General features: G+C 39.8%; 1 protein-coding gene across 1 annotated transcript; it reads left to right on the top strand.

Moving 5' to 3' along the window:
- Positions 1-291: 291 nt before the first annotated feature.
- Rlf (RLF zinc finger) lies at positions 292-19,183 on the top strand. Its single transcript, XM_051188341.1, has 4 exons — positions 292-345; positions 4,068-4,204; positions 10,403-10,544; positions 14,522-19,183. The coding sequence occupies exons 1-4, from the start codon at positions 292-294 to the stop codon at positions 19,181-19,183; spliced, it is 4,995 nt and encodes a 1,664-aa protein (XP_051044298.1).
- The last annotated feature ends 644 nt before the right edge of the window (positions 19,184-19,827 follow it).

Below are 19,827 nucleotides of genomic sequence, written 5' to 3'. Positions count from 1 at the left end.
CTGTAATCTAGGCTGGCTTCAAACTCTTCTGCTTCTCGGCCTCCCAAGTAGTGGGTCACTATGGGCATGTACCAGTACTTCCACCTCATCTGGGTTTTAGTCTTTTTGACACACACTCTTAGTTTTTTCTTGTGTCTGGCTGCTTTTATGCTACAATGCTGGAACATTTACAGTAGAAACTATTTGGTAAAGGCTGAAAGTATTTTCTGTCTCCTCTGCCAAAAATGTTTACCAACTCTTAAAATAATATTTTTCAATCTGTTGCCACCCTCAGATGACAGTACAGTCTCCATGGCTACAATTAGTCCTCTATACGCTACCAGTGATGAAATTGAAGCCAATATGGTAATGTCCCCAAAGCCCTACATGTATTATGCTAATGATAGAGTCTGAAGTCAGCTAAAAGGCAGTTCAGCTGGCTCCTTGGCTATCTTTGCACTGTGTGATTCATGTCCATTAGGAAGAAAGTGATAGGTGGTGTGTCTCTGCCCCTCCTCAGTGTTGAGAATTGAACCCAAAGGTTTCCTACATACTAGAACAGTGTGCAGGTAATTAGTTTTAAATACTTATTATAATGTGGATTAATTTGTTAAATTTATTAGGACAAAGATGTTTAGCTTACAATTATTTTAGAAGAAACACTGATTTCTATCTATTTAGTGATGCTGTTTTTTGTTTTTTTGCAGTCAACAATAAAATTATAAAGAGCCAGTAGTTTGGAAACTACTGATGACTTACTACGTGTTCATTAATTGGTGTTTTTAACCAGCATATGTTCTAATATAGCATAGTTTTTACTCTATTTCAGCTTTCAGGAGAAGAGTTAAATTAACCGGAACAAACAACTGGGAATAAGTTCTTTGTATGTTGGCACCTGTGGGTATCCTAGTAATGGGTGTGTGTAATGAGAAACCTCTGCTGGGGACCATTTTGCCAAACACATACAATTAAGATTAATTGACTGGGTCATATGAAAGCCAGAATTTATTGCTAGTGCATAGTTAGACAGATTAGGAGCTGGGAGATTAACAAACCTGGAATCTGGAATTCAAGGTTGATACCATTTTGTATAGAGTTGTGTTTTAGATTTTTTATGAGAGTGCTGTACCAGCATGCATGTGTGTGTACCACATGCATGCCAGTGAATGTGAGCCACCACGTGGGTGCTGTAAGTTGAACTTGGGTCTTCTGAAAGAGCAGCTCGTGCTCTTAGCTGCTGGTTTATTTCTCCAGCCCCTGATTAAAATGTATTAGATTACATGTGTTTGTTTGTGTGTGTGTGTATGTGTGTACAAGCACATGTACACACATGTAAGCCCTCATATGCCTGGCATGTTGTCCCATGGTATGCAATGTGAAGGTCAGAGGACAACTTAGGGGAGAGCCCATTTTCTCATTCCATCATTTGTGTATATATGAATGGAATCCCCCAAACAGGGTTTCTCTGTATTACTTTGGAGCCTGTCCTGGAACTAGCTCTGTAGACCAGGCTGGCCTTCAACTCACAGAGATCTTCCTGCCTCCGCCTTCCGAGTGCTGATTAAAGGCATGCTCCATCAATGCATGGCATATGAATGGATTTTTAATGAAAGTAACAAAGGTTAAGTCTATGTTTCCATTTTTTTTTTCCATTAAAAGGTAAATCTTTGCAAGGACAATATTTTAAACATGAAATGCTTGTTTTAAAGAAACAAGAAACCCTATCAACAGAGGTCCTGGGCAAAATAGTAGTCCAGTTCAGTGTTGGTGTCAGTGTGAGAGGAACTGCATATTTCTTGACTGTCATGGTTGGTTGGCTCAGTAGCAAATACTTATTTCTTCTCTTGATGGAGACAAGAAAATATAAACAGGATCTAATTTACTAACCAGTCTTAACTAACTCTGTTGGGAATTGATACAGTCACTAAGTATAAATGATAAACAGCAAATCCTTTAAACAGGATCCAGTGGGAATTCAGTTTGGGAGAAGAAAAGTAAACAGGAGCATAGAAATTCTGGGTGTACCTTTAGACTAAATATTAATTAGTAAAGTAAAACAGGACAAGGAGTTGTTACAAAAATGTTTAAAAATATGCATGTGTGTCTATAAAATTTAAGTTTTTTTTTTTTGAGACAGGGTCTTAACTGTGTCACCCTGGCTGGCTTTAAAGGCTGTGTAGATCAGACTGGCCTTAAAATCACAGAGAGCCACCTGATCAAATTAAAGGCATGAACTACCACCACTCCTGGCTTTAAAATTATAATCTTAATACTTACATTTTTCCATATGATCACTTGGAGAAATGAGAAGTATGTATACTCAAAAAATATACCAAGAGAGAAAGAAAGACTAAAGAATTGAAGACTTAACTATTTAAATATTTTATTTGTAAAGGTACGTTCTTCTAAATAGTTTTTAATCCAGGGCCTTATGCCTGCTAGGGGATTGAGCTACCACAGGACTGCACTCCCAGTCCTAAATAGTTCTAAAGAGGCATTTTCCTGGGGCTTGATATGAGTGGACTTCACTTCTAGGCTCTCTTTTATGGGTTAAGTGTTGATATTTTGAGTTGATACCTCGTTGGACTGGAGGGTTCACTAATTGTTATGAAACTACCCAGGAGGCTCTTGAAGTTATCCCAGCATTTGGGAAGTTGAAGGGTTAGGACTGCTGTGAATTTAAGTTAGCCTACATAGCGAATTCCAGGCCAGCCTGGGCTACAGAGCAGACCCTGTATCAAAAATAAATAATAGGGTTGTAGAAACAAGTGAAGCAGTAAAATGCTTGCCATATAAGAATGAAGATCATGATACCCGGAACCCATTAAAAAATAAACAAGCATAGTGGCACACTCTTAGAATCAGAGCTTGTTGGCCATGTGAGATTTAAGGGTAAGAGTCTGAGCTGGAGTTCTTGGCGCAAAGCTGGGTGTGGTAATGCACACCTTAATTAAACCCAGTACTTTATGAGGCAGAGACAGGTGGTTCTCTATGAATTCAAGGCCAGCTTGATCTGCTCTACATAGTTCCAAGCCAGCCAAAGCTACATAATAAGGCCCCAGATGAAAACACAAACATGAAAGTGGAGGTGTGGAAGGGAGGGAGGGAAGAAATTGAAGGCAGGAATGAATAAGACTAGCTTTTTTAGAGGGTCAGCAGGATAGCACATCCCAGTAGAGGCACGTATATGCAGGCCTGACAACCTGGGTTTGATCCTAGATGCCACAAGATGGTGAAAGGAACCTATTCTTAAGAGTTGTCCCCAAATTACTTGAGTGATGACTTGCACTTGAGTAAATGCGCAAGTGCACACACAATAAGTAAATAAATTAAAAAGGGAAAAGATTATCTGGGTTCAGAACTCTAGGAAGTAAAGATTTGCAATATTGGGGGAGATTTACTTACAGAAAGGAAAGGACAGTGAACAGTGTCCCTTGAGTGTCTTACCTGCAGTGTAGCCTAAATACAGTTAGGATAAGGAGTTCTTGAGGAAGAGAGGGGACAGGCTGCAGTGATGCCCTCCCCAGCAGCTAAGGAGCTTTAGTTGGGAGGGTTATGAGTTTGAGGCCTGCTTGGGGCAACTTAATGAGACCCTACTTCAAATGGAGAAGTGGACAGTGCTCTTGGTTGCTCTCCTTGCAATATACTCAGTAAGCATATTTATTCCTACTGAAAAAATGAGGGAGGGGATGGACATACCAAAGGCCCTGGGTCCACTGTCCAGCACTGGGGAGTTTTCATGGAAGAGGATGAAAATAACCAGCTGTGCATAATTTAGATTACTTATATGGTAGCAGTGTTATGAATACTTCAAGACTGAAGAATGTTTATGTCCATATTAATAAAGAACAGAGTGGAACTTTGTTACAAATGTCTGTTCCTTTCTCATCTTAGCAATTTGATAGACAAAGGAAGCATTTGTGCTATACTACTCAGACATTAGTCAATAAAATGCCTCTTGTCTTGCCGGTTATCAAAGAAACTACCAAAGATAGAAAATATTACAGAAAAGTTTCCCTTTTACTTAACAAATTGTACAGAAAAAGTCACCATTTTCTTTTTAACTCAGTTAATCTCATTTTTGATAGATTGCAAAGGTGGACTGCAAGGAAGTACTAGACATCATATGTAATCTGGAATCTGAGGGTCAGGATAACACAGCATTTGTTCTTTGTACGACTTACCTTACCCAGCAGCTCCAAACGGCCAGTGTATATTGTTCTTGGTAAGTACACTTAGTTTGTATATACTTTGTCAGTACATAGCATAGCATTTAGGGTTTGTGTTAGATTTAACTCTTAGCATGTAAATAAAATCTTGATCTAATGAAGTCATTTAAATAAAAATGCCATTGGTTTAATGTAGCCAAGGAAAGGTAAGCTGTTCCTCTTGCTTGTCACGTAGATGGTTGTCTTGTGACTCCAATAGATGTCTTCTTCCTTAAAGACAACATTATGTCAATATGGAACAGATAGGTATGAGATTATTTTCCCTTACCGTTTATTCATATCTTCTGGTGGTAACTCTTAACTTGGAAACCCGTTAACGAAAAGATCAGAATACCTAGGAGTCTAAAATTTACATTAGAAAAGGACATCCCTTTGAGTGTCAATCTGATTTGCAACCTTGGTCCAGAGTTGCTGACATTGCATTATTTTTATTTAATCTGTTTATATCTTGTTTGCCTGTGATTGCTTAGTTATTAAAAGTTAGAAACAATTATACTCATAAACCCTTAATTCTAATTGTATTAGATCATTTAGATGAGAGGGATAAACTTGACAGGCAGGAAACCGCTAAATTACGTGTGTCTTCTCTGATTAGTGATAAGAATATGGTATAACCATACAGCTATTCTGTGGAGAAATGCTAGTTTATAAACTATGACAGTGCAGTCACGCAGAATGAAAATTCTAAGTAAATTTTAGCCTGAAATGCATAAGTAATGGAGTAGAAATGTTTAAATTTTGAGATTTAATTATCCCGATATTTGCTTCAATTCTCCACGCACATAGCACAAACTAGGTAGATAGAGGATGGATGGATGGATGGATGTTTAGATGATTGATAGATAGATAGATGATTGATGGTTAGATAGATAGATGATAAATGATTGATGGATAGATGATGGTTAGATAGACGATAGGTGATTGATGGATAGAAAGAAAGGAAGGAAGGAAAGGAAGGAGAGAAATGCTGAACCAGAGCAGCTAAGAGAGATGCCAGGAAGGAAGTAGTGTGAATGAATTGGATAGGTACAACATTGATTAGGGAAGTTCTGAGTATTTTTGAGCCCAAGGGTGGCTTAACTTGTTTTGTTTCTTAAAACCAAGGAAAAGACTTTCAAGTACTTGGGCCTTGATTGATCTCCCTCTGGAGCTGCTTTATCTATTTGTATAGTTTTCTTGGGTTGGGGTGGCATTGTGACTAATGTGGGCATAGCCACTGGCCATGTCAAGCCTGTGGATGTTAAAAGACAATCTTAGGTGTGGGTTTTCACTTTCTACTTTATTCTTTTGTTCACCATTTATATAGAAGTTTTTGTGTGCTATAAATTCTCTTACCCCATCATTATAATACGAGACAGTAGAATTAGTGATTAAGAAATGTTGGGATTGCTTGGTCTCAAGATTAAGGTTATAAACCCCTGGCCCAATGTCTTTGCTTTCTGATCTAGTGATTTTCTTCAAGGTCTTATAGAGCAGAAGCTGACCTTGAACTCTTGGTTGTTCTGCCTCTATTTCCCAAGTATTAAATCTAAGGCTCACACATGGGAGGCAAGCACTCCACTGGCTGAGCTGTATCCCCAGCCACTGAACACAGTCTAAGATGCAAATTGTAGTCTTCTGTCATTAGGACCATGATAATAGCAGGTCTTAATAATTGTTGTAGGCCTCTTGCCAGGGAACAAAATAATAGACTATATAAATAAAAACAAATTGTTAAATAGCACTGAGATGTTTTACCATTAAATCAAGTAAAATCAATTGGTTTTTTTCCCGCCAGGAAGCTTGAGATTTGAAGTTTCAGCTTCAGCAAATAGATACATTAGACTTAGGAGCAAACCTGTATTTTTTGGTACCACTAAATTTATTTCATTTTCTCGGCGGGTGGTAGTGCACACCTTTAATCCCAGCACAGAACTTGGAGTCAGGTAGGTAGGCCAGCCTCCTCTACAAAACTACACAGAGAAACCCTGCCTCAAAAAACACACAGAAAAAGAAATTTATTTCATTCTCAATAATAAAAACATCTGCTAGTTGCATCCAGACTTCGTTTACTTTTTCTTTTTTTTAATGTGCATGCTATGTCTGATAACCTGGAACTGGAGTTACACTGGAATTACAGTTGTGAGCTCTCATGTTGTGGGTCCTGGGAATTGGACCTGGGTCTTCTGGAAGAGCAGTCAGTGCTCTTAAACACTGAACTATCTCTCCAACCCCCTTGTTTTGCTTTTTTTTTTTTTTTTTTTTTAGGGGGGGGCAATCTCTTCATAGCCCTGGCTGTTGTGGAACTCACCAGGTTGGTTTCAGAGTCAACAGATCCTCCTGCCTCTGTCTCCCAAGTGCTGGAATTGGGCTTTTGCCATATCTACTATGTTTGCTATATCTAGACTTTGACTTCAAAAGTTAAAATCATGTGTAGAATATTATAGATTCTGTGGGGGGGTTGTGACAGAGGGGTGGGGTGGAGAGATGTTTCTGTATGTGTAGCCACTGGTTATGTTGAGAGTAGGTGTTCACCTTCCACTTGGTCTGAGACGGGATCTCCTTGTTGTTTGCTGCTGGGTATGCCAATCTTGCTGGCCTGGCAACTGACAGGAATTCTTCTCTCTTCCTGGGATCTTGGAACAGAAGCACCAGGACTACAGACTCTTACTATATTAGGTTTGTCTTACATGAGTTTGCAGAATTCCAACTCAGATCCTCATGTTTGTGTGACCCAAGATTCTAAGTATTTCCAAAATAAACCCATACATTTATTGTGGGGGTTTCCCCCTTGTTTGTTTTCCCTCTCTGGTTATTTGGAATAGAGTCTTATTCTATAGCTCAGTCTAGTCCCAGATATAAGGCACTTTTCTTGCCTCTGCCTCCCAAGTGCATTACACCCACACCCAGCTTCAGACATTGTTTTCCTCTCAGTAAACCCACTTTCTGATGGGGCTGGCCCGAAAGTCTCAGGGCCCCTGCTGTCTCCAGCTTCCTGATACTGGGGTGCTAGGTGTTCTGTAGCTGACTCTGAGATTAATGCTGTTCTCTGGAAGGAGGAAGAGATTAAGGAGGATTTCCTTCTTGCCTGTGCAAAAAGAAGAAAAAAAAAAAAGTTATTTAGCACTTCATTAAAGTTATTTAACACTTCATTAAAAAGCTTCTTTTAAGCAATTCAAAGAGAAGTAGAATATAATCACACACACACACAAAAAAAAAAACCCTTTCCTCCTTTTTGTGGGGTGGGGCTAGATATTGGAGTAAGAAATAATCACATAGATCAGTAAATTTAACTAAGAAAAATTAATCTCAGGACTTCTGATCAAGAAAGATTATTTTGTTCTGCTGGAAGTTTTTGTGTTTAAGATGGAAAAGTATTTTAAGGCTCGCTTCATGGTTCATTCACATCTGTCATACTAGAACTAAGTGACATTTTTGATAAGAGGGATAGTAAGATTTAAAAATACACAAAGTTGAAATAACCAAAATAAAAAGCCACATAGCAGCTGGGCTGTGGTGATGCACACCTTTGATCCTAGCATTCAGAAAGCAGAGGCGGATCTCTTCGTTCAAGGCCAGCCAGAGCTACATAGAGAACCCCTGTCTCAAAGTCACATAGCTTTTTCAGCATATACTCTAAATTTATTTCTAGAAAATGTCATTCTTGAATTTGTTACTAAGAAAGATAGTATTTGAAATGTGAACTACAAAATTCTATCACCCAGAATATTTTTTTGTTCTGAGGAAATTTTCTTCAGAGACATTTAAAGAATGTCATCATTTTCATCATAAAGAACAAAAACAAAATGTAACATTTACCCTGCCTTCATTATTAGAAGCTGCATCACTTGGTTTATCCATTAACCTCAGCTGCGTGTAATTTGGGGTTGGGTGTGTCAAAGAATGAGAACTGGGCCATGCACACTGTGGGTGTCCAGCAGCGCTAGTGCCCGGCAAGTGAAAGGGGCCATTTTGAACACTGCACAACAGCATGTGGTTACTGTCCTGCTTTAGAGATGAAGGCAAACAGTTCAACTTGACATTTGCCACATTTTCTGTGAGTATTTGATAGGCTAGCCTTTGCCTGCTGCAGCGTTTCTGAAATTAAACTTTGTATGCTGCACAATTTGCTTCTGTTGGAATATTTACAAGATGTTCTGCCCCAACTGGACTATGACATGTCAAGGTCATGTATGTTGTTTATTACACTGTTGTATCCCAGCACATGGTGAAAGACCAACATGTTTTATTATTAACTGAATTTTGCAGGAAAATATTTTTTAGCTTAATTTAGCAGTAAAATAAAAACCAAATTGTGTTTCCTACTGTACATAAACTAGCATCCCCACTCCTTTCTCTCTCTCTCTCTGTCTCTCTCTCTCCCGTTTGTTTGTTTGTTTTTTTTTTTTTTTTTTTTTTTTTGAGGCAGGGTTTCCCTGTGTATTTGGAGGCTGTTCTGGAACTAGCTCTTGTAGACCAGGCTGGTCTCGAACTCACAGAGATACTTACCTTTATGTGTATGGGTGTTTTACCTGCAAGTATGTGTGTGCACTAGTGAATTTAGTGTCCTTAGAAGCCTGAAGAAAGGTGTCAGATCCTCTAAAACTGGAGTTACAGGCAGCTGTCAGCCACTATGTGGGTTCTGGGAATCACACCCAGCTCCTCTGCAGGAACTGCAAGTGCTCTAAGCACTGAACCATTCTTTTCTCCTGCCCCCTTTTTGTGGTTTGTTTTGGGGTGTGTGCGCATGCATGCAGAGACCAGTAGAGGGCATAAAGTCACCTGAAGCTAGAGTTGCAAGCCATATTTAGCTTCTAGACATAGATAATAGAAACAGAATTCTGTTCCTCTACAAAAGTAATTAATTAAGCCATCTCTCCCGCCCTAAATTTTGTTTTGTTTAAGGTTTTTGTGTTTTGTCTTGCTTTTGAGACTGGCCCAGCATACCTCATAGTCACTGTGTAGCCCAGGCTCTTGAACTGGTAACAGTACTCCTGACAGCCTCTGGAGTGGCAAGGCTACACATATGCTGCCATTGCCTGGCTTGAGATAGTAAATTGTACATAGCTTACATTATGTATCCTTTAGTCTTCATAATATGTAACTGGCTTTTGTTCAGTAGATTTCACACACATAGAGACTTTGAGGTGGAACTTAGGGGGCTTGGGGTTTGCCCATACCAAGCAAGTGTTTTGCAGCTGAACTATCTCCCCAGCCTTCACTCCTTTTTAAAAATAATTATTATTTTTGAGGCAGTATCTGTCTACATAGTCCTAACTAGCCTGGAACTCACTGGATAGACCATGCAGGCTTCGAGCTCACAGAGATCCACTTGCCCCTGCCTCCTGAGTTCTAGGATTAAAGACATACACCTTCAGACATTCCTTTTCACTTAATGATATATTTTTATTTTATATGCATAAGTGTATCACCTACATGCAAGTATGTTTTCCACATGTATGCTTTGTGCCCTCAGATGCCAGGAGAGAGTGCAGGATTCCCTGGAGTTAGAATTATGTATAGTTTTAAGCCTCCATATGCATGCTGAGAACTGAACCTGCATTCCCTGCTGCTCTTGCATTTTCCAGCACTAGGGAGGTAGAGGCAGTCTGACCTCTGAGTTCAAGACCAGCTCTGGTCTACATAATGAAATGCGGTCTCACACTAATGACTTATTTCCTTCAAGCATTTCATTGCCTCTGTTATGAATGTTTGAGGAATTTCTGTGTTTTAACTATTTCCCAGAGTGCCATTTTATTTAATCATTCGGTAACATAGGCCTAGCTGCACAATCAGATTTTGGAGCCAGAAATCAAGTGTCAGTTGGAATGTTGACAGGCTGCATAGATTTCTGTAGTACTTGCCCAGTTAATTAAAACGGGGTTTAATTCACTCAGTATAACTAATGACCAATGTAAAAGTTAAACCTTTGAACAAGATGGAATCTAAGTAAAGGGGGGAAAAGTTAACGTCATAGTAAAGGAAATAGTTATTTTTTTGTCTTTGGACAGACAAAAAAGGAATCAGAACTTTCAGGACAGATTTTTCACAGTGTTTCCTGTTTAAGGGGAAGTAGTAGAGGATATAGACAGCTTTTCATTTAGTTTCTATTGTCTATATTGTCAGCTTAATTTCATTGACTCAAAAAAAAAAAGTGGTCAAGAGCAGGGCAGCAAACCCCAGTTTATATCTAATACAGCTGTTTTCTTTCACAGGGAACTGACTCTCTTTTGGAGTAAACTGCAAAGAAGAATAGATCCATCTTTGGAGACATTCTTGGAGCGCTGTCGGCAGTTTGGTGTCATAGCTAAAACACAGCAGCATTTGTTTTGCCTGATTAGAGTCATACAGACTGAAGTAAGTAGTTTCTGCTTTCCCTGCTGAGAGAATCTAAAGTTGTGGAGTTGACCCTGCCTAACTCATTTGCAGACTGACAAGGTCTCAAATAGTACTGGATGCCATTAAATGTCTGGTCCTCTGCCTCTTTCTCAAGTGTTGGTTTATATATATATATATATATATACTACTACTACACTCGCCTTCTTGGTTCTTAGACCAGCTTTGAATGGACGGACACCCTGCCTCTCACTGTTGTCTTGAGTGCTAGGATAAGGAACTGGGATCAAAGGAGCTGCCATGTGGTCCTGGAAATTAAACCCAGGTCCTCTGGAAAAGTGAGCAGTGTGTGCGCTTAACCACTGAGCCATCTCTCCAGCTCCTGACCAGGACTTCTTAACCTAGATTTATGTCTCCTAAAAAAACAAAAACAAAAACATTTCATTTCTGTGTGTGTACAAGTGCACATGAGAAAGCAGAGGAATTGGTTTGCTCCTTCTACTGAGTGGGTCCTAGGCAAATGGACAGCATGCACATACTCTTGCCTATTGAGCCATCTGAATAGTATACTTACTGTAAGGTCAACTGATTTTTTTACCTGCAAAGTCCCTTTTGTTATCACCTGAACACTAATATATTTACACATTCAGTCACTCTTGAGAGGGAGAGATTGTGTAAAGTTTAATGCTAACCAATAGGGATTGTTTTCTTGTTTTTGTTTGTTTTTTATGGATTTAAGAAAAAAGGTTTATGATTATGGGTGTTGTGCAGCATATGTGCACAACATGTGTGTCTGGTGCCTGCAAAGGCCAAAGCTATCACCTCCCCTGGAATTGAAATTTACTGATAGTTATGAGCTACTATGTGGAGACTGGGAACCAAACATGGGTCTTCTGGAAGAACAGTGCTCTTAGCCATTAAGCCATCTTTTCAGCCTTATTTAGGTGTTTTGTTTTGTTGTTTGACAACATCTTGTTATGTAGCCCAGGCTATCCTCAAACTCAAAGCTTTTGTTGCTGTTTGGGCTTTCCTAGTATAAAAATTATATGAATGAGCCACCAATGACAGCCACTAGGGGTTGTTCTTTACTTTTATAGTTTTAGAAACAGAATAATGGGGAAGCTGTTAGATATTAGAGAAAGTAATTTGTTTGGGGTTTTTGTTTGCTTGTTTTTGACAGGCTGGTAAATTTGTGATGCACCTGTAGCACCAGAACTCTCTTGGCTGTGGGTGTAGGCTATCCTTTCCTGGCCTTCACATGGTGTTCACCTGAAGGACAGAGGAGATGTGGATGGGGAAGGGGGAACCAAGTGTAGGCTCTCTTTATTGAGATTCGTAAGTCCATTGACAGGAGCAATACTGAAATCTTTATTTTGTTCATATAGAAATGTAATCTAGACAGACAGGCCAGGTTGCTTTATAGACTCCACGTATAGAAAGCACACAACATATCTTCCATACCAATTCCAAGTCTTAGGCTGTATGACCTAATCCTGACATGATATTTCCATTTTATAGAGCAGGAGAGAAGAAGTCTATAGCAAAGTCTGCTCAACTAATTAAGGCCTGGGATTATAGCTTAGTGGTTGACTGGCCTAGCATTTGCAAGCCTCTGTGATCACAGTGCTTGTACTAAGAACATGGCCCACGGTTGTCCTCTAACTTCCACATGATTACTGTGGCAGGCATGTTCATTTCTCCAGCCCAAAACAAAACAAAAAGTGAGGAGAAGAGATTGTAAAGGTGCGAAACTGTTAAGACCCTAGACTTCGGAGATAGAACACTTGAAGTTTAAAAAACCCTTCTGCTCACTAGCCAGTAAACAACTGAATTTTCTGAATCTTTTCTTTTTTTAATTCTGAAATGAGATTATATAAACAGGAAATTTTATCTAGAATAAATAACTAGGCTGTGGTATGACTCTGCAAATTCATACAGTTATTTCTAATTTTTTTTTTAAGATTTTAAACTTTTTATGTGTATGACTGTTTTGCCTTTGTGTCTGGGTACTACTTTCACGCCTGCTGCCCATGGAGTCAGATGGGGTTGTCCGATTCCCCAAGAAATGGAGTTAGAGACACCCTGTGAGTGTTGGGGACCAAACCCAGGTCCTCTGGAAGAACAGCAGTGCTCTGAGGCACTGAGTCATTTCTGCAGCCCATGTTCCCAGTATTAGAATGATGCCCAACATAGAATAGTTACCCAGCAAATAGTTTCCCAAACTCTTGAATGTTCATCATATAGTGTGGCCATCCGTTTATGTTCTCTTGTTTCATTCATATAATAGCCATGAGGAAAATGGAATACTGCCCAGTACTGTTATCGTTTTACCAATAAAGAAACTGAGGCCTGGAGGAGTTGAGAACTTGTATCAAAGTCTGGCCATAATCTTTGTTGTTAGCCGCTGCATATTTAACCCCTCGGCCACACGATTCTCCTGGCTCATGCTGTGTCACATTCCATTTCATTCAGCCTTTCTTGATACGGGCAGGTATACAGTAATCTTTGTTTTTTGTGACCATCTTTTCTGAGTTTTAACTACTTTCTGAGGGGTTATTATTTATCTCTTACCCTAGGAACACTGAGATTTGATTTCACCTTTGACTGAAATGTACAAAACAATTCTTGAAGGAGAAACTGGATAAGGATTTAGTGTTGGGGCCCTGAAAAACCCAAGTGCTTTCATACAAAGAGTTCCTTAAATTGAGCTTTATAATCACTTGTATGCCTTGTTTCCTCCTCCTGTTTACTTATACCCTCTGTTTTTGCTTGATTGCTTGTGTCTCCCCTCCTCAGTCTTCTCAGAGCTAGGATTACCCTCCTCACCCCATATACCACCATTCTTTTTTCTAACCCTTCATTGAGCTCACTTACCTCATGTGTATTTATTGTTGATGCACTTGGCTCATGGGTAATTTCATTGAAGGTAAGAACTTGCTTCAATATACAGTACCATCAGCAGTGCCTGGAGGCAAACCACACACCAAGACCCTGACCCGAGAAACAACTGGAACAATATACCATACTGTGTAACTGTAGATATACTTTGTTGCATAGTTACAGCTTATAATTTAGCTCTTTTCACGTAGAGACAAAAATTATCTAAATGTAACTTGAGCTGGGTGTGGTCGTACATGCCTGTGACCCAACATTTGGGAAAAGGTAGTTCAAGGCCTATGTGAGACCACATTATTTGCATGAAGGGGAAAAAAGGTTTAAGATGAAGTTTAAGAACCCAAAATAAATAGGGCAGTAGTAGTGCACACCTTTATTTAACAACAGTACTCAGAAGGCAGAAGCAGGTGGATCTCTGAGTTTAAGGCCAGCCTGGTCTACAGAAAGAGTTCCAAGATAGCCTTGTATACTCAGAAAAACTCAGTCTCAAAAAATTTAAAAAAAGAAAGGCTTAAATCTTTTGTTGATGGTACTATGTTTTTAGTTGTTGGTTAAATGGGTTTTGTTTTGTTTTTGTTTTTTTTTTTTTTAAGGGTGGACTCTTGTTGGTGGCATTTTAACATGTCCCATTACTTACGGAACAAAAAATTCTTTTTTTTTCTTGGTGTGTGTGTGTGTGTGTGTAAAAATATATATGTACATATTCCATTCCATCTTCTATGTGTATCTTAGAATGATAATCCTGGCCTCTGCATTTCTGCTTACACTATAAATAGAAAAACAAACTGAAGACTATAATATGGTTGTAATAATATACTGTTGTCAATATAGATTGCTTCTACCCCTTGGTGACCAATGCCTTTATCCACTGGGCTATCTCCCTGGCCCTGTTTATTTTTGAAACATGTTTTTACTAATACAGTTCAGGCTGACTGCCAACTCTTATCAGTAATAATCCTCCAATCTCAACTTCCCAAATGCTGGGATTATAGACGTGTGTCCTGATTTCTGAAGGTTTTGAGAAATAAAATATCGTATTGATAAAAGTTAATGTAATTTTTTGTGTATGACAAGTTGACTTTTATTTCCTCTTTTGCTTGTAGGCACAAGATGCTGGTATTGGTGTGTCAATTTTACTATGTGTCAGAGCTCTTCAACTCAGATCAAGTGAAGATGAGGAAATGAAAGCTTCAGTCTGTAAAACAATTTCCTGTCTTTTACCAGAAGATTTGGAAGTTAGGCGAGCCTGTCAGCTTACAGAATTCTTAATTGAACCTAGTCTGGATGGATTCAATATGCTGGAAGAACTGTATTTACAGCCAGACCAAAAATTTGATGAAGAAAGTGCACCAGTTCCAAATTCCCTCCGATGTGAGCTCTTACTAGCTTTAAAAGCTCACTGGCCCTTCGATCCTGAATTTTGGGACTGGAAAACTTTGAAACGACACTGCCACCAACTCTTGGGACAAGAAGCCTCAGATTCTGATGATGACTTAAGTGGCTATGAAATGTCTATTAATGATACAGATGTCTTAGAGTCATTTCTCAGTGACTATGATGAAGGTAAAGAAGATAAACAATATAGAAGAAATCTGTCAGATCAGAATAAAGAGAAAAGAGATAAAAAGCCCATTGGTTCCTCTGAGAGGTACCAGAGATGGCTGCAATACAAGTTCTTCTGTTTGCTGTGTAAGCGGGAATGCATAGAGGCCAGGATTCTTCATCATTCCAAGATGCACATGGAAGATGGAATATATACCTGTCCAGTTTGTATTAAAAAATTTAAGAGAAAAGAACTATTTGTTCCTCATGTAATGGAACATGTTAAAATGCCACCAAGCAGAAGAGACCGTTCTAGAAAGAAATTACTGTTAAAAGGCTCTCAAAGGGGTATTTATCCCAAGAGTCCCACTGGAAGTTTGGAACAAAATCAGTCATTGAGTGAACAAGCCAAAGGAGAATCTCATGAATATGTCACATTTAGTAAGTTAGAAGACCGCCGTCTGCAAGACAGAGACTTGTACCCATGTCCCGGTACAGACTGTTCCCGTGTGTTCAAACAGTTCAAATACTTAAGTGTGCATCTTAAAGCTGAACACCAAAACAATGATGAAAATGCCAAGCACTACTTGGATATGAAAAATAGAAGAGAGAAGTGTACTTACTGCCGTAGGCATTTCATGTCTGCTTTTCACCTGCGAGAGCATGAGCAGGTGCATTGTGGTCCTCAACCTTATATGTGTGTTTCTATAGATTGCTATGCAAGGTTTGGATCAGTGAATGAACTCCTTAACCACAAACAAAAGCATGATGACCTTCGTTACAAATGTGAATTGAATGGCTGTAATATTGTGTTCAGTGACTTGGGCCAGCTTTACCACCATGAAGCACAACACTTTAGGGATGCATCCTACACATGCAATGTCCTTGGCTGTAAAAAGTTTTATTATTCCAAAATTGAATACCAGAACCACCTCTCAATGCATAATGTTGAGAGTCCAGATGGAGAATTAAAGAAATCAGTGAAACTCGAGGAACCTGCAGCAGGTGGGAAGCAAGATTGTGTGGACCAGCCTCATCTCCTTGACCAAACTGACAAGTCCCATTCTCCTGAAGACCTTCTTTTCTGTGCAGGATCAGCCAGTGCTCACATAGACACCACAGAAAACCTAAAGGACAACAGCGACAGCAATTCAAGTGATCAGTTAAGTCACAGCTCTTCCACTTCAATAAATGAGGAATTAATTGACACACTAGATCACTCTGAAACCATGCAGGACCTATTACTATCTCATGAGAAAGTCTTTGTACCCTCCAGTTTAAAAGAGAAGTGCTCCAATGTGGCCATTTGTTTTGATGGAACTAAATTCACCTGTGGTTTTGACGGCTGTGGATCCACCTACAAAAATGCAAGAGGGATGCAGAAACATCTGCGGAAGGTGCATCCATACCACTGCAAGTCAAAAAAGGTAAAGACAAAAGACCTCTTTACCTGCTTGGGTGACAAACATAATCAAGCTGACAAGTTTGATACAGAACCTAAACCCAGCTCTGATACCAACAGTGACTCGCCAGATGAAGGTCTAGATCACAGTATCCATGCTAAATGCAAGCGAGACCATAGAAGTTATTCCCCTGAACCTTCCGTTTGTGCTTCTAAAAGGCCATGCACAGAGGATACAATGTTGGAACTTCTGTTACGATTGAAACATTTAAGCTTGAAGAACTCAATAGGCTCTTGCTCAGGGTCACTGCAAGGGTGCCCATCTAGTGGTGCTAAGTCTCTTCAGTCAGTCCCAGCTTCCATGTCAGACCTTAACCTTCAGAATCAGGATGAAAATATGCCAAGTCAGTACCTTGCACAGTTGGCAGCTAAACCTTTCTTCTGTGAGCTTCAAGGATGCAAATACGAATTTGTGACCAGAGAGGCTTTACTAATGCATTATCTTAAAAAGCATAATTATTCTAAAGAGAAGGTCCTTCAGTTAACCATGTTTCAACACCGCTATTCCCCATTCCGGTGTCACATCTGCCAAAGGTCATTTACAAGAAAAACACACCTTAGGATTCATTATAAAAATAAACATCAAATTGGCAGTGACAGGGCAACTCACAGACTGTTAGACAGTGAGAAATGTGATCATGAGGGGCCATGCTCAGTAGACAGATTGAAAGATGACTGCTCTGCAGAACTTGATCCCAACAGTAACTCAGAGACGACTCAGTGTCATTCTAAAAAAGATGAATGCAGCTCAGAAACAGACTTGGAGTCTTCTTGTGAGGAAACAGAAAGTAAGGTATCTGGCATTTCATCACCAATAGGCAGCCACAGAGAAGAGGGAGAGGGGAGAGAGGGAAGAGGAAGCAGGCGGACTGTTGCTAAAGGAAATCTGTGCTATATTTTGAATAAGTACCACAAACCATTCCATTGTATCCACAAAACTTGCAACTCTTCATTTACCAATCTAAAAGGCCTGATTCGCCACTACAGAACTGTACATCAGTACAACAAAGAGCAGTTATGCTTAGAGAAGGACAAAGCAAGAACCAAAAGGGAACTCGTAAAATGTAAAAAGTTATTTGCTTGCAAATATAAGGACTGTAACAAGCGTTTCCTGTGCTCCAAGGCCCTTGCTAAGCACTGCAGTGACTCTCATAACCTAGACCACATTGAAGAGTCTAAAGTGCTTTCTGAGACTGAGTCTGCGGCGAGGTTTTCTTGTAACCAGCCTCAGTGCCCTGCTGTTTTTTATTCATTCAGTAAGTTGAAACACCACCTGTTAGAACAGCATAATATTGAAGGAGAAATCCATTCGGATTATGAAATCCATTGTACTCTTAATGGCTGTGGCCAGATTTTCAGCCATCGAAGTAATTACTTCCAGCATGTCTACTACCGACATAAGGACAGTTATGACAACCTGTTCAGCAGTCAGAAAGTAGCAAACGAGCGACTCTTAAGGAGTGAAAAGGTGTGTCAAACAGCTGAGGCACAGGAGCAGACACAGACGGAGGGACAGACACAGGGACAGGAGCAGGAGCAGCAGACAGCTAAAAGGCCATTTAATACTAAAGCTAAAAAATGTGGCTTATTCAAAGATAAGAAAACTCCAATTAGCTTTAAAACAAGAGCAGAAGCTATCCATATGTGTGTTGAGCATTCTGAGCACACACAATACCCATGCATGGTTCAGGGATGCCTGTCTGTGGTGAAGCTGGAGAGCAGCATCGTGAGGCATTACAAACGTACCCATCAGATGAATAGTGCCTATTTAGAGCAGCAGCTGGAGAACCTTGTGGTTTGTGTTAAGTATGGTACCAAAATTAAGGAGGAGCCCCCTTCTGAAGTAGAGCCCTGTGTAAAGAAAGAGGAAAATACTAGCTGTGAGTCAGTACACACAGAGCATTCCCCAGGGGACAGCAGTGTGCCCCTCCAGAACACTGATTCCACTTGCCCAGCTGAACAGGATGGTGATCAGAAAGAGTGTGTGGAAAGAAACCCAGTTCTTGATGCAGACACTCTGCTCTACAGGGGAACTTTGAAATGCAACCATACTTCAGAAACCACCCCTTTGGAACAGTGTGACACAGTTCAGTCTCCTCCCTGTAAAATAGAAAGCCCCATACCTAATCCCAGCGGGACAGAAAGTAGTACTTACTTCACAGACTTCCAGCTGCCTTTAACAAGGATCAAAGAAGAACCTGGGCAGCATAGTTCAGGGCAAGAAAACACTGTCAAGAATGCAACCCAGGTCCCAAAAGAGAATATTAGGAAGCATTCTCAGCCCAGGTCATTTGATCTGAAGACTTACAAACCTATGGGATTTGAATCTTCCTTTCTGAAATTTATTCAGGAAAGTGAAGAGAAAGAAGACGATTTTGATGACTGGGAGCCTTCAGAGCACTTACCGTTGAATAACTCCTCCCAGCCCACTAATGACTTGACAGGGAATGTTGTGGCAAACACCATTGTGAATGACAGCGACCCTCAAGTTGACATACCTCATTCTTCCAGTGACCCTCCAGTTGCAGAGAACCTGAGTGCAGTCCCACCATTAGTAGTCGCTGAAGCAGCGGCGGTCCCTTCCTTGGAAAACCTGAGGGTCGTACTGGACAAAGCATTAACAGACTGTGGAGAGCTTGCCTTAAAGCAGCTTCATTATCTCCGGCCTGTGGTTGTCCTTGAAAGATCTAAGTTCTCCACACCAATTTTAGACTTGTTTCCAACTAAGAAGACAGACGAGCTTTGTGTAGGAAGTTCCTAAATCACTGTTTTGTTTTTGAAGCAACTAGCTCCAGCACTGCAACATGGGGACACTTGCCAACATGAACAAAGGCTGAGAACCAGCCACACTTGCTTAGGGTAGAATAGGCTGTGTATTTACATGAATGTACAATATCTATGTCAGCAGTATTGGCAGCGTCCAGTAGCTCTCCAGTTGGTTTTTTGATTGGGATTTTTGTTTGTTTGTTTATTAAAAAAAAAATGGAACTGTACTCTTGTTTGGTGCTAATTAATACATCAAAATATATTGGGGCTTCCTTTTTCCAATTAAGTGTGCATGATTGTATATGGAATATATATTAAGGTCCCAGGGTGGGAGGGCTAGGGAAACGGTAGGAAGTTCTTACTTGACTTGAATGTGCACCCAAGGGTGCTTTGTGTAATATATTGTACACTACAGCATCTTATATTTTTTGAGTTGAGTTTCAATAAATTACAATTTTTCACCCACTTCTTGTTTACTCATAATGAGTTTTCATGCCACGTGCAAACTGCAGTTGCACTTGTATTTTCTGGAGTGTGTCTTATATTTTACTCCAGTGATTTTCTACTAACTATAAACCATTCAGATTATTATTCTTTTTTTTTTTTTTTTTTTTTTTTTTTTTTTGGATGAACCTTGTC

The sequence above is a fragment of the Phodopus roborovskii genome, unplaced genomic scaffold, assembly GCF_943737965.1.
Source record: "Phodopus roborovskii unplaced genomic scaffold, PHOROB, whole genome shotgun sequence".
In the NCBI taxonomy this organism is placed as follows: Eukaryota; Metazoa; Chordata; class Mammalia; order Rodentia; family Cricetidae; genus Phodopus; species Phodopus roborovskii.
Note: the sequence above shows the minus strand (reverse complement) of the source record. Positions and strands in the feature narration are given on the sequence as shown.

Coding starts and splice junctions, on each gene's coding strand:
- Rlf (XM_051188341.1), top strand. CDS start 292: ATGGCTACAATTAGTCCTCTATACGCTACCAGTGATGAAATTGAAGCC. Junction 4,205..10,402: donor GCCAGTGTATATTGTTCTTG/GTAAGTACACTT, acceptor TTTCTTTCACAG/GGAACTGACTCTCTTTTGGA. Junction 10,545..14,521: donor TTAGAGTCATACAGACTGAA/GTAAGTAGTTTC, acceptor TTTTGCTTGTAG/GCACAAGATGCTGGTATTGG.